Source organism: Electrophorus electricus, chromosome 16 (assembly GCF_041902795.1).
Source record: "Electrophorus electricus isolate QZ-2024a chromosome 16, ASM4190279v1, whole genome shotgun sequence".
In the NCBI taxonomy this organism is placed as follows: domain Eukaryota; kingdom Metazoa; phylum Chordata; class Actinopteri; order Gymnotiformes; family Gymnotidae; genus Electrophorus; species Electrophorus electricus.
Genome location: NC_137512.1, coordinates 25,670,001 through 25,682,500, shown reverse-complemented (window position 1 = coordinate 25,682,500; position 12,500 = coordinate 25,670,001). Strand labels below are relative to the sequence as shown.

At 47.5% G+C, this 12,500-nt stretch overlaps 1 protein-coding gene across 6 annotated transcripts in view; it reads right to left on the bottom strand.

Annotated features, from left to right (window-relative positions):
- Window positions 1-12,500, bottom strand: part of agbl1 (AGBL carboxypeptidase 1) — a 138,221-nt gene that overhangs the window by 103,378 nt on the left and 22,343 nt on the right. For 5 of the 6 annotated variants that reach the window (XM_035532453.2, XM_081698608.1, XM_081698609.1 and 2 more), the window contains 3 exons: window positions 7,275-7,406; window positions 3,952-4,045; window positions 279-316 (listed from right to left, as the gene is read on the bottom strand). In XM_035532453.2, the coding sequence (XP_035388346.1) occupies window positions 279-316; window positions 3,952-4,045; window positions 7,275-7,406 (264 nt within the window). Of the gene's footprint in view, window positions 1-278; window positions 317-3,951; window positions 4,046-7,274; window positions 7,407-12,500 lie in introns of those variants that run through there. The other variant, XM_081698610.1, reaches the window with a different exon arrangement.

The following is a 12,500-nucleotide window of genomic DNA, read 5'->3' as shown; positions in this document are numbered from 1 at the left end:
TGTGTGGGGGTGGGTGTGTCTGTGTGGGGGTGGGTGTGTGTATGGTTGTGGCTGTGTGGGGGTGGGTGGGGGTGGGTGGGGGTGGCAGTGGGTGTGTCTGTGTCTGTGTGGCAGTGGGTGTGTCTGTGTGGGGGTGGGGGTGTCTGTATGGGTGTGGGTGTGTCTGTGTGGGGGTAGGTGTGGCTGAATCACCTCCAGGCTTCCATAGCTACATAGAACAGGTTTCTATGGTGGTAAACGTTTCTAGCACAAGTCTGTAACATATCAGAAGAACTTACTTGAGCTCAATAGAGCAGCAAAGACCTCGACAGCAGCCCTGTGAAATGAGAAAACACATCAGCAGTTATCATAAATACACTCTCACTCATACACACACACACAAACACACACACACACACACACACACACACACACACACACACATATGTAATATATATATACACACATTCACATGTATGTACATATATACACACACACATACACACAATCACACATATGTAATATATACACACGTATGTAAATATATACACATGTGCACACACATTTATACACGTATGTAAATATATACACATGCACACATGTAAATATACACATTCACACAAATATATACACGCACACAAACACATTCACACGTATGTAAAGGTATACATGCACACATACACGCAGTCACACATATGTAAATATATATACATACACACATGCACACATTTACATGTATGTAAACATATAAATGCATTCATACACACATACAGAGACAAAACATATACCACTACCATAAAACACTGAAATCAAGGCATTCCTCTAGTTCTGTGACCCACACCACTGACTGCGACTTGCCGGGCTGTCTCCCTGTTACTCACGCTACAAACTGCCGTCTGTCACATCCTGACTGTTTATGTCTCGTGTACAGAAGCTGGTGACAGTGTGAACACAATTATGACTGTATTTCACAAGCCAGCAGTAAATCCCTCCTGAGGGGTGTTAGCCAGCAGTGTGTGACATGTTGAATTATGGGTACATGATCTGTGACAGCTCTGACCGACCACAAGGTGCCAACCAGCACGTGATCTCCAGTCCCGCAGACTCAATGCCACCCGTGTAGGTGTTCTGGGGTAATTGGGAAGATACTGGGGTCAGTTCCTCCATCTTTTAACAGAACTTCCTTTTAAATATTAACTCGCATTACTCACAGCAGCCTATTAGACTTACATCACCATATTCCAAAATGGCTCCCTGATTGATTCTGAAGGCTAAAACAAGGTCTAGGGTAGTGAGCCTTCTGTAGGGCACTATCATAGTGCACTATCAGAGTCTGACGTAGTGAGCCCTCCGTAGGGCACTATCAGAGTCTGACGTAGTGAGCCCTCCGTAGGGCACTATCTGAGTCTGACGTAGTGAGCCCTCCGTAGGGCACTATCAGAGTCTGACGTAGTGAGCCCTCCGTTGGGCACTATCTGAGTCTGATGTAGTGAGCCCTCCGTTGGGCACTATCTGAGTCTGACGTAGTGAGCCCTCCGTAGGGCACTATCTGAGTCTGACGTAGTGAGCCCTCCGTAGGGCACTATCTGAGTCTGACCTAGTGATCCCTCCGTAGGGCACTATCTGAGTCTGACGTAGTGAGCCCTCCGTAGGGCACTATCAGAGTCTGACGTAGTGATCCCTCCGTAGGGCACTATCAGAGTCTGACGTAGTGATCCCTCCGTAGGGCACTATCAGAGTCTGACGTAGTGATCCCTCCGTAGGGCACTATCAGAGTCTGACGTAGTGATCCCTCCGTAGGGCACTATCAGAGTCTGACGTAGTGAGCCCTCCGTAGGGCACTATCAGAGTCTGACGTAGTGAGCCCTCCGTAGGGCACTATCAGAGTCTGACGTAGTGATCCCTCCGTAGGGCACTATCAGAGTCTGACGTAGTGATCCCTCCGTAGGGCACTATCTGAGTCTGACGTAGTGAGCCCTCCGTAGGACACTATCAGAGTCTGACGTAGTGATCCCTCCGTAGGGCACTATCTGAGTCTGACGTAGTGATCCCTCCGTAGGGCACTATCTGAGTCTGACGTAGTGAGCCCTCCATAGGGCACTATCTGAGTCTGACGTAGTGAGCCCTCCGTAGGGCACTATCTGAGTCTGATGTAGTGAGCCCGCTGTAGGGCACTATCAAAGCTCCTCCACTTCTCAGCCAGTCCACACTGCTACGTTTAAATAATCCTGTCCGTCACTGATCTGAGGTCAGTGTGACTGAGTGCATCTGCGTGTGCCGCAGACATGAGCAGATTTTTCTGCCTGAATCACGCTGCAGTCGGACGCGTTTGACAAGGACTGTGATGAGAACATGAGCTCAGAAACAGCAAAAAGCAGATCGATGCTGGTTCACAGGTGTGTTTACACACACGCACGCACACATACATACAAACACACACGCATGCTTGCACACACACACACGCACGCAGAGACACAAAGCCACTTGCACACACATGCACGCATATACCATACACAGCACTACTGCAGAGAGACTGCACACAACACTACTGGAAAGACCACATACAGCACTACTGCAGAGAGACTGCACAGAACACTATTGAGGAGAGACTGCACAGAGCACTATTGAGGAGAGACCACACACAGCACTACTGCAGAGAGACCGCACACAACACTACCGCAGAGAGACCGCACACAGCACTACTGCAGAGAGACCGCACAGAGCACTATTGAGGAGAGACCGCACACAGCACTACTGCAGAGAGCCCGCACAGAGCACTATTGAGGAGAGACCGCACACAGCACTACTGCAGAGAGACAGCACACAGCACTACTGCAGAGAGACCGCACAGAGCACTATTGAGGAGAGACCGCACAGAGCACTACTGCAGAGAGACCGCACACAGCACTACTGCAGAGAGACCACACACAGCACTACTGCAGAGAGACCGCACAGAGCACTATTGAGGAGAGACCGCATACAGCACTACAGCAGAGAGACCGCACACAGCACTACTGCAGAGACCACACACAGCACTACATGAAAGCACCCAACACACCAACATGACCCTGCAAGAAGACTCTTTCACTCCAAGACTCTTTCACTAAAGAAATGCTGATAGAAATATTGTCTCTATTCACTAGACAGTAAGTCATCATACTTAGTCATCCTCTGAACTGGGAGCTCTTTATAAGGTCTGCATGTAGGACACACACATATGCATACACACCCCCACACATACACACACTCCACACACACACACACCTAGTGCTTTTGATTTATAGGTTATCTGAAATGCTTGCTGGTATCAGTGTAGCGCCAGAGCTGATGAAGACTCATAATATCTCTTCCTCTCGTGTTAAACATGAATGTAACAGACCACCTGACCAATACCTGCACAAGCAGCCCCTCGCTGGAGAAGAGCCATTAACCTGTCAACAAGCAAATTACCAGAGCTGATCAATAATACCCTGCACTCTACTACCAGACTACCAGAGGAAACACACACACACACACACCACCACCACAAAATGGAACTCGGTACAGTAGATAAAGTTGAATGATACCTCCAATATAGAATGTGAAGCCAGTACAAGTTTAAGCACATACCTGATATAGTCATTGTGTGTGTGTCGTTTATCCAAACAAGGCAGGGGCCTCATGTTACTGCACTGTTCCTGTAGTCAGGTGTGTCAAACACACCTCCAGGATATCAGAGCACCATTGTGTGTGCTGGTATGTTCATGTGAGTGCGCACGTGTGCATGCCTGCGTGTACATGTGTGTGCGTGCATGCATGTGCATGCATGTATGTGCGTGTGCTTACATATGTGTGCATGGGTGTGTGAACGTGTGCGTGTGTGTCTTGTCCACTGCTCTGTGAATGCACTGCTATATTACCAGCTCTGAGTTTCTTATTGTCCATCAGAGATGAACAGACACACACACTTCACTGTGTGTGGGAGGGGCTTACTTCACTGTGCGTGTGTGTTTTGCAGGAGGAGGTGTGATCAAGTTAAAAACAACATCAAGTGCTCCGTTGTGCCCCAGCAAGGTTGCCGTTGAAACTGAAAAAAAACAAACACAAATACATAGATATGATGATTAGTACAGTTACTGTATATTTATTTTATGGCTGCAGACTGTAGAATTAGTCTCGTCAGCCGAGAGACCAGCGCAGAGCCAAGAGAAGTGTAAACAATCAGGTAGATTTTCGGGGGACAGGAAGGGGTTGCGGGTTTGTTGTCCAGGGCGGGATGAGGATGTTTGAGGTGCAGGACAGCAGAGGTCGGGGTGAGAGAGAGAGAGCCTCACCATTTCTTAACCCACACACAGATTTCAGCCTTTATTCTAAGCATGAATGGAAACTTCAGCACAGTGTCACACTAACAAGCGAAAGAAGTAGTGATTACACCCACAAGAGTTAGAAACTCACGCCGTAGCTCACTCAGCGGAGCTGTGAGGAACACACACGCCGTAGCGGTCAGTAATAAACACACTTTTAACATACAGGCTACAGGTAGCTATCCTAGCACACACACAGCAGCCACAAAACTAATTCCATCTAAAAGGAATTCAAGAAATACAGCTAGAAAAGACATTTAAAAGGTTACACACTTACACATGCACACATCTGTACATAACGGAGAAAACCTTTTGTATGACACTTATACTTTAAGTTCTGTATGGATAGCCTTTTTTTCATTTAGAAACACTCAGAATGCCTGACTGAAGCACACTGCTATCATTTTAAAAGAGTGTTTGTACAAGTGACCCAGGTGTGTTACATGGTTTAAACTGGTCACATGACCTTAGTCCCACACTGATAAACTGATACACTGGCTCCGCCCACTGGGGGCATGTGTCTGGGAGGCGACAGGCACACCTGGTCCATCCTGTCTACCCTGCAGACCAGTAAGAACATGCACAGCAGATGTCTTAAGTGTTTGGACGGAGAGGTCGACCTGACCCTCTTGCAGGCTATGCTGGCTACCTTCGTAAGAAAGCTCTGCGAAAATGAAGGGCTTAGATGTTATCAGGAACACCGAGGTGGAGGCTTCTGTTACAGGATTCTTTACCCCTACCCTGCTTACCTTAATAAACATATCTGACGTATTACACTGACATTATAGTGGGGGGAACTGTAATGAGGAGCCCCACATGCAATAGAAGTGTTTTTTCTCTAAAACAGCCTGCTTTGATCAGCAAGTCTAATTTAGGGGTTCACCATGTGCACCACAGACTGGAGATGGACATGGGACTGGTGTCTTCTACATAATTGGTTCTGGTTAGTTATTACTTAGACACTGACACTGATTTAATGAAATCTAAAGAGCTGAACTTCAAACATGCTCAAGGAACACAAGGTTTATTAGCATAGCGCAAACCAAGCAGCTACACATTACAATTTAATAAATATTGTAATGAGACTATACAAACAGAGAGAGAGAGAGAGAGAGACAGATAGAGAGAGAGACAGATAGAGAGAGAGAGAGAGAGAGAGAGAAGTAAACAGAGAAAGATAGAGCAAGAGTAATAGAGAGATTTTGCCAAACTAAATTCCTCAATCTACCAGCTCTGCACGAGCTCCACCCTCACCTCCACCTTCACCTACACCTCCACCTCCACCTCCACCTTCACCTCCACATCCACCCTCACCTCCACCTTCACCTACACCTCCACCTCCACCTTCATCTCCACATCCACCCTCACCTCCTTCACCTACACCTCCACCTTCACCTCCACATCCACCCTCACCTCCACCTTTCACCTCCACCCTCACCTCCACCTTCATCCTCACCTCCACCCTCACCCTCACCTCCACCTCCACCCTCACATCCACCTTCACATCCACCCTCATCCTCACCTCCACCTTCATCCTCACCTCCAACCTCACCCTCACCTCCACCCTCACCGGTACCACAGGACCAGTATCAGGTGTACCACAGCAAATCTGAGCGGGTGGGACAGTGATGTACATTCCTGGATAACAGTCACCCATGTGTTGCTCTGTGAGAGACCACAGATGTGTGTATTTATGTAGGTGTGTCCAGGTGTTTATATTAATGTATTCATGTAGGTGTGTCCAGGTGTTTATATTAATGTATTCATGTAGGTGTGTCCAGGTGTTTATATTAATGTATTCATGTGGGTGTGTACAGGTGTTTATATTAATGTATTCATGTAGGTGTGTCCAGGTGTTTATATTAATGTATTCATGTAGGTGTGTCCAGGTGTTTATATTAATGTATTCATGTAGGTGTGTACAGGTGTTTATATTAATGTTTTCATGTAGGTGTGTACAGGTGTTTATATTAAAGTGTGTATTTATGTAGTTGTGTACAGGTGTTTATATTAATGTATTCATGTAGGTGTGTCCAGGTGTTTATATTAATGTATTCATGTATGTGTGTCCAGGTGTTTATATTAATGTATTCATGTAGGTGTGTACAGGTGTTTATATTAATGTTTTCATGTAGGTGTGTACAGGTGTTTATATTAACCTGTGTATTCATGTAGGTGTCTACAAGTGTTTATATTAATGTATTCTTGTAGGTGTGTACAGGTGTTTATATTAACATGTGTATTCATGTAGGTGTGTACAGGTGTTTATATTAAGGTATTCATGTAGGGTACTATGTTTATTATGCACATAATGTTTGCTTTATTCTTCTTTATTCTACCTTTTCTTCTACCTTGACTTAATTATGTTAATTTGTAGATATTTAAATGTAGATATTTAAATGTATGTATATCCTAATGCGTAGTATGTATGAGTTTTTATTTTTCATATATCTTTAATGCTAATGTCAGTTAATGCTGTTAGTTGACAGACGTAAGTAATATTATCATGTTCCGTGTGGAACGTTGTGTACATGTTATGTACACATAAGCCAAATATACATTTCTACCTTGTCTTCTGCAGATGCAGACAGTGAAGTTTTGTATTTTGTATTTTAGCATGTATAATTCAGTACTGCAGGTGGTCACCACCACTAAACTCCTGCTTTGGTTTCTAGACAATCAGACAATAACATTGGTGGTATAAAAAAATGCAGAAAGCTCTCAACTCAAGCCGTGCGAACACTGAGGGAAAGTTTTTAAGTCTGATTATATTTACACATAAAACGACTTGGAGGAACACTCAAACATTAGAAAGAACAGACGCAGATACAGTTTCTCTCTCCGTAAAGCCACAGTGACCAGATTATTGGGATGTCCTGCTGTTTACTGGTACAATCTGTGTTTCTGTCTCTTTGATGGGGTCGTGTGTGTAAACAGTGTGTGAAGACTCACTGGATGAGCAGAAGACCCTGATGACCCAGAGGCAGGAGGCAGCTCTTCTGCCATGCCGCATGTTGTGACGGAGGAGTGTGAGTGTCAGCAGGACAGCATCTGCTTTCTCTGCCTTCTCCCCGATCCGCCGGTCTGAGAGGGCACAAGGACACGGACCGCACATCAACGCTGATAACCACTACAGATTACAGCCCGCTCTGTAGATTAGAACAAACCAGTCCTGCCCGCTCTGTAGATTACAGTGGGTCAGTCTCTCCTTCTCTGTAGATTACATTGTGATCTGTAGATTACAGTGGGTCAGTCTCTCCTGCTCTGTAGATTACAGTGGGTCAGTCTCTCCTTCTCTGTAGATTACATTGTGATCTGTAGATTACAGTGGGACTGTCTCTCCTGCTCTGTAGATTACAGTGGGTCAGTCTCTCCTGCTCTGTAGATTACAGTGGGTCAGTCTCTCCTGCTCTGTAGATTACAGTGGGTCAGTCTCTCCTTCTCTGTAGATTACATTGTGATCTGTAGATTACAGTGGGACTGTCTCTCCTGCTCTGTAGATTACAGTGGGTCAGTCTCTCCTGCTCTGTAGATTACAGTGGGACTGTCTCTCCTGCTCTGTAGATTACAGTGGGTCAGTCTCTCCTGCTCTGTAGATTACAGTGGGTCAGTCTCTCCTGCTCTGTAGATTACAGTGGGTCAGTCTCTCCTTCTCTGTAGATTACATTGTGATCTGTAGATTACAGTGGGTCAGTCTCTCCTTCTCTGTAGATTACAGTGGGTCAGTCTCTCCTTCTCTGTAGATTACATTGTGATCTGTAGATTACAGTGGGACTGTCTCTCCTGCTCTGTAGATTACAGTGGGACTGTCTCTCCTGCTCTGTAGATTACAGTGGGTCAGTCTCTCCTGCTCTGTAGATTACATTGTGATCTGTAGATTACAGTGGGTCAGTCTCTCCTTCTCTGTAGATTACATTGTGATCTGTAGATTACAGTGGGACTGTCTCTCCTGCTCTGTAGATTACATTGTGATCTGTAGATTACGGAGGGTCAGTCTCTCCTGCTCTGTAGATTACAGTGGGTCAGTCTCTCCTGCTCTGTATATTACAGTGGGTCAGTCTCTCCTGCTCTGTAGATTACAGTGGGTCAGTCTCTCCTGCTCTGTAGATTACAGTGGGTCAGTCTCTCCTTCTCTGTAGATTACATTGTGATCTGTAGATTACAGTGGGTCAGTCTCTCCTTCTCTGTAGATTACAGTGGGTCAGTCTCTCCTTCTCTGTAGATTACATTGTGATCTGTAGATTACAGTGGGACTGTCTCTCCTGCTCTGTAGATTACAGTGGGACTGTCTCTCCTGCTCTGTAGATTACAGTGGGTCAGTCTCTCCTGCTCTGTAGATTACATTGTGATCTGTAGATTACAGTGGGTCAGTCTCTCCTTCTCTGTAGATTACATTGTGATCTGTAGATTACAGTGGGACTGTCTCTCCTGCTCTGTAGATTACATTGTGATCTGTAGATTACGGAGGGTCAGTCTCTCCTGCTCTGTAGATTACAGTGGGTCAGTCTCTCCTGCTCTGTAGATTACAGTGGGTCAGTCTCTCCTGCTCTGTAGATTACAGTGGGACTGTCTCTCCTGCTCTGTAGATTACGGTGGGACTGTCTCTCCTGCTCTGTAGATTACGGAGGGACTGTCTCTCCTGCTCTGTAGATTACGGAGGGTCAGTCTCTCCTGCTCTGTAGATTACGGAGGGTCAGTCTCTCCTGCTCTGTAGATTACGGAGGGACTGTCTCTCCTGCTCTGTAGATTACGGAGGGACTGTCTCTCCTGCTCTGTAGATTACGGAGGGACTGTCTCTCCTGCTCTGTAGATTACGGAGGGTCAGTCTCTCCTGCTCTGTAGATTACGGAGGGGCTGTCTCTCCTGCTCTGTAGATTACAGTGGGACAGTCTCTCCTGCTCTGTAGATTACGGAGGGTCAGTCTCTCCTGCTCTGTAGATTACGGAGGGACTGTCTCTCCTGCTCTGTAGATTACGGAGGGGCAGTCTCTCCTGCTCTGTAGATTACGGAGGGGCAGTCTCTCCTGCTCTGTAGATTACGGAGGGTCAGTCTCTCCTGCTCTGTAGATTACGGAGGGACTGTCTCTCCTGCTCTGTAGATTACGGAGGAGCTGTCTCTCCTGCTCTGTAGATTACGGAGGGGCTATAATCTGCGTGGTTTCTCTGCTCTGCTAGACTGGTAAAACAGTAGTTGTTTTCCATCCTTCTCTTTTCCAGCATCTATTTCATAGCATTCCCGTAACTGTAGGAGTTAGGAGATTAGGAATATGTCTTTAGGATGTCCTACAGTCAAACACAGATGACTAGGGCTGAGAGAATGAGAGATGAATGAGGGATGAACTAGCGCTGTCTGACTACTCGAAGAAGGTTTGGTTTTGTCTTTCATCTCGGGGCTGAGGAACTCTCTGAGGAACTCCCTGAGAAGGGAGTTCACACTTGCACTCACGGCATTAAGATGACACTGATTCAAAGCATCTTACAATTATGAGTGAATACAGTTTTGACCAACTGAGGGTTAAGGGTCTTGCAACAGTGGGAACTTGGCAGTGGTGGGACTTGAACTGGCAACCTTCTGATTACTAGTCCCATACCATTACCACTTCCTGGGGGACACTTCCTGTCTGGGAGGGACACTTCCTGTCTGGGACACTGCCACCTCTTACATTACCCACAAGTATGAGCATGAAGGGATCACTGAACGCCGGGCATGAGAAGAATGAGACCCTTGGCCTCGGTGGCTTAATGGCTTTCTCTTGACCTCTCAGTGATGTGGTTGTGTAACTCTACCCTGGTTTGGCACTGGCACTGGGAATCTGAACATGTGTTAAATTACAGAGCCTGGCTGCACTACACAGCTTCTGTTCATCAGAGCAACACAGGGTTAGAGAGAGGGAGTGTGTGTGTGTGTGTGTGTGTGTGTGTGTGTGTGTGTGTGCGTGCGTGTGTGCATGCGTGTGTCCCCTGTGCGTGTGCAGGGAGTGTGTATGTATGTTTGTTTCCTGTCTGTGTACAGGGAGTGTGTGTGTGTGTGTGTGTGTGTGTGTGTGTGTGTGTGTGTGTGTGTGTGTGTGCATGTGCGTGTGTGTATGTTCCCTGTCTGTTTGCTGAGACTGTGTGTGTTCCCTGTCCGTGTGTAGGGAGTATGTGTGTTCCCTGTCCGTGTGTAGGGAGTGTGTGTGTTCCCTGTCTGTTTGCTGGGACTGTGTGTGTTCCCTGTCTGTGTGTAGGGAGTGTGTGTGTTCCCTGTCTGTGTGTAGGAAGTGTGTGTGTTCCCTGTCTGTGTGTAGGGAGTGTGTGTGTTCCCTGTCTGTGTGTAGGAAGTGTGTGTGTTCCCTGTCTGTGTGTAGGGAGTGTGTGTGTTCCCTGTCTGTGTGTAGGAAGTGTGTGTGTTCCCTGTCTGTGTGTAGGGAGTATGTGTGTTCCCTGTCTGTTTGCTGAGACTGTGTGTGTTCCCTGTCCGTGTGTAGGGAGTGTGTGTGTGCCCTGTCTGTGTGTAGGGAGTATGTGTGTTCCCTGTCTGTGTGTAGGGAGTGTGTGTGTTCCCTGTCTGTGTGTAGGGAGTATGTGTGTTCCCTGTCTGTGTGTAGGGAGTATGTGTGTTCCCTGTCTGTGTGTAGGGAGTGTGTGTATTCCCTGTCTGAGTGTAGGGAGTGTGTGTGCATTCCATGTGTGTGTAGAGAGTGTGTGTGTTCCGTGTGTGTGTAGGGAGTGTGTGTGTTCCGTGTGTGTGTAGGGAGTGTGTGTGTGTTCCATGTGTGTGTAGGGAGTGTGTGTGTTCTGTGTGTGTGTAGGGAGTGTGTGTGTTCCGTGTGTGTGTGTAGGGAGTGTGTGTGTTCCGTGTGTGTGTAGGGAGTGTGTGTGTGTTCCGTGTGTGTGTGTGTGTGTGTGTGTGTGTGTAGGGAGTGTGTGTGTTCCGTGTGTGTGTGTGTAGGAAGTGTGTGTGTGTTCCGTGTGTGTGTGTGTGTAGGAAGTGTGTGTGTGTTTCGTGTGTGTGTGTGTTCCATGTGTGTGTGTGTAGGGAGTGTGTGTGTGTTCCGTGTGCGTGTGTGTGTGTGTGTAGGGAGTGTGTGTGTGTGTGTTCTGTGTGTGTGTGTTCCGTGTGTATGTGTGTGTGTGTACGGAGTGTGTGTGTTCTGTGTGTGTGTGTGTGTAAGGAGTGTGTGTGTGGGGAGTGTGTGTGTTCCGTGTGTGTGTGTGTGTGTGTGTGTGTGTGTGTGTGTGTAGGGAGTGTGTGCGTGTTCCGTGTGTGTGTGTGTAGGGAGTGTGTGCGTGTTCTGTGTATGTGTGTAGGGAGTGTGTGTGTTCTGTGTGTGTGTGTGTGTGTAGGGAGTGTGTGTGTGGTTGATGTCTTCTTCTTGCGTATCTAATTCGACTTACAGCACACAGTGTAATTTCACCCCTTCATGACCATTCACCCCTTCCATCTGGTGCATTCAATTCTTTCTTTCTCTTCCCCCCTCCTCTCCCCTCTCTCCTCTCCCCTCCTCTCCTCTCTTCTCCCCTCTATCCTCTCCTCTCTCCTCTCTTCTGCTCCTCTTCTGCTCTCCTCTCCTCTCCTCTCTCCTCTTCTCCCCTCTCTCCTCCTCCTCTTCTGCTCCTCCTCTCCTCTCCTCTCTCCTCTTCTCTGCTCCTCTTCTGCTCTCCTCTCCTCTCTCCTCTTCTCCCCTCTCTCCTCCTCCTCTTCTGCTCCTCCTCTCCTCTCCTCTCTCCTCTTCTCTGCTCCTCTTCTGCTCTCCTCTCCTCTCTCCTCTTCTCCCCTCTCTCCTCCTCCTCTTCTGCTCCTCCTCTCCTCTCCTCTCTCCTCTTCTCTCCTCTCTTCTCCTCCTCTTCTGCTCCTCTTCTCCTCTCCTCTCTCCTCTTCTCGTCTCCCCTCTCTCCTCTCTTCTCCTCCTCTTCTGCTCTTCTGCTCTCCTCTCTCCTCTCTTCTCCCCTCTCTCCTCTCCTCTCCTCTTCTCTTCTCCCCTCTCTCCCCTCTTCTGCTCCTCTTCTGCTCTCCTCTCTCCTCTCTTCTCCCCTCTCTCCTCTCCTCTCTCCTCTTCTCCCCTCTCTCCTCTCTTCTGCTCCTCTTCTCCTCTCCTTTCCTCTTCTCTTCTCTGTTCTCCTCCTCTTCTGCTCCTCTTCTGCTCTCCTCTCTCCTCCCCTCTCTCCTCTCCTCTCCTCTCCTCTCCTCTCTCCTCTT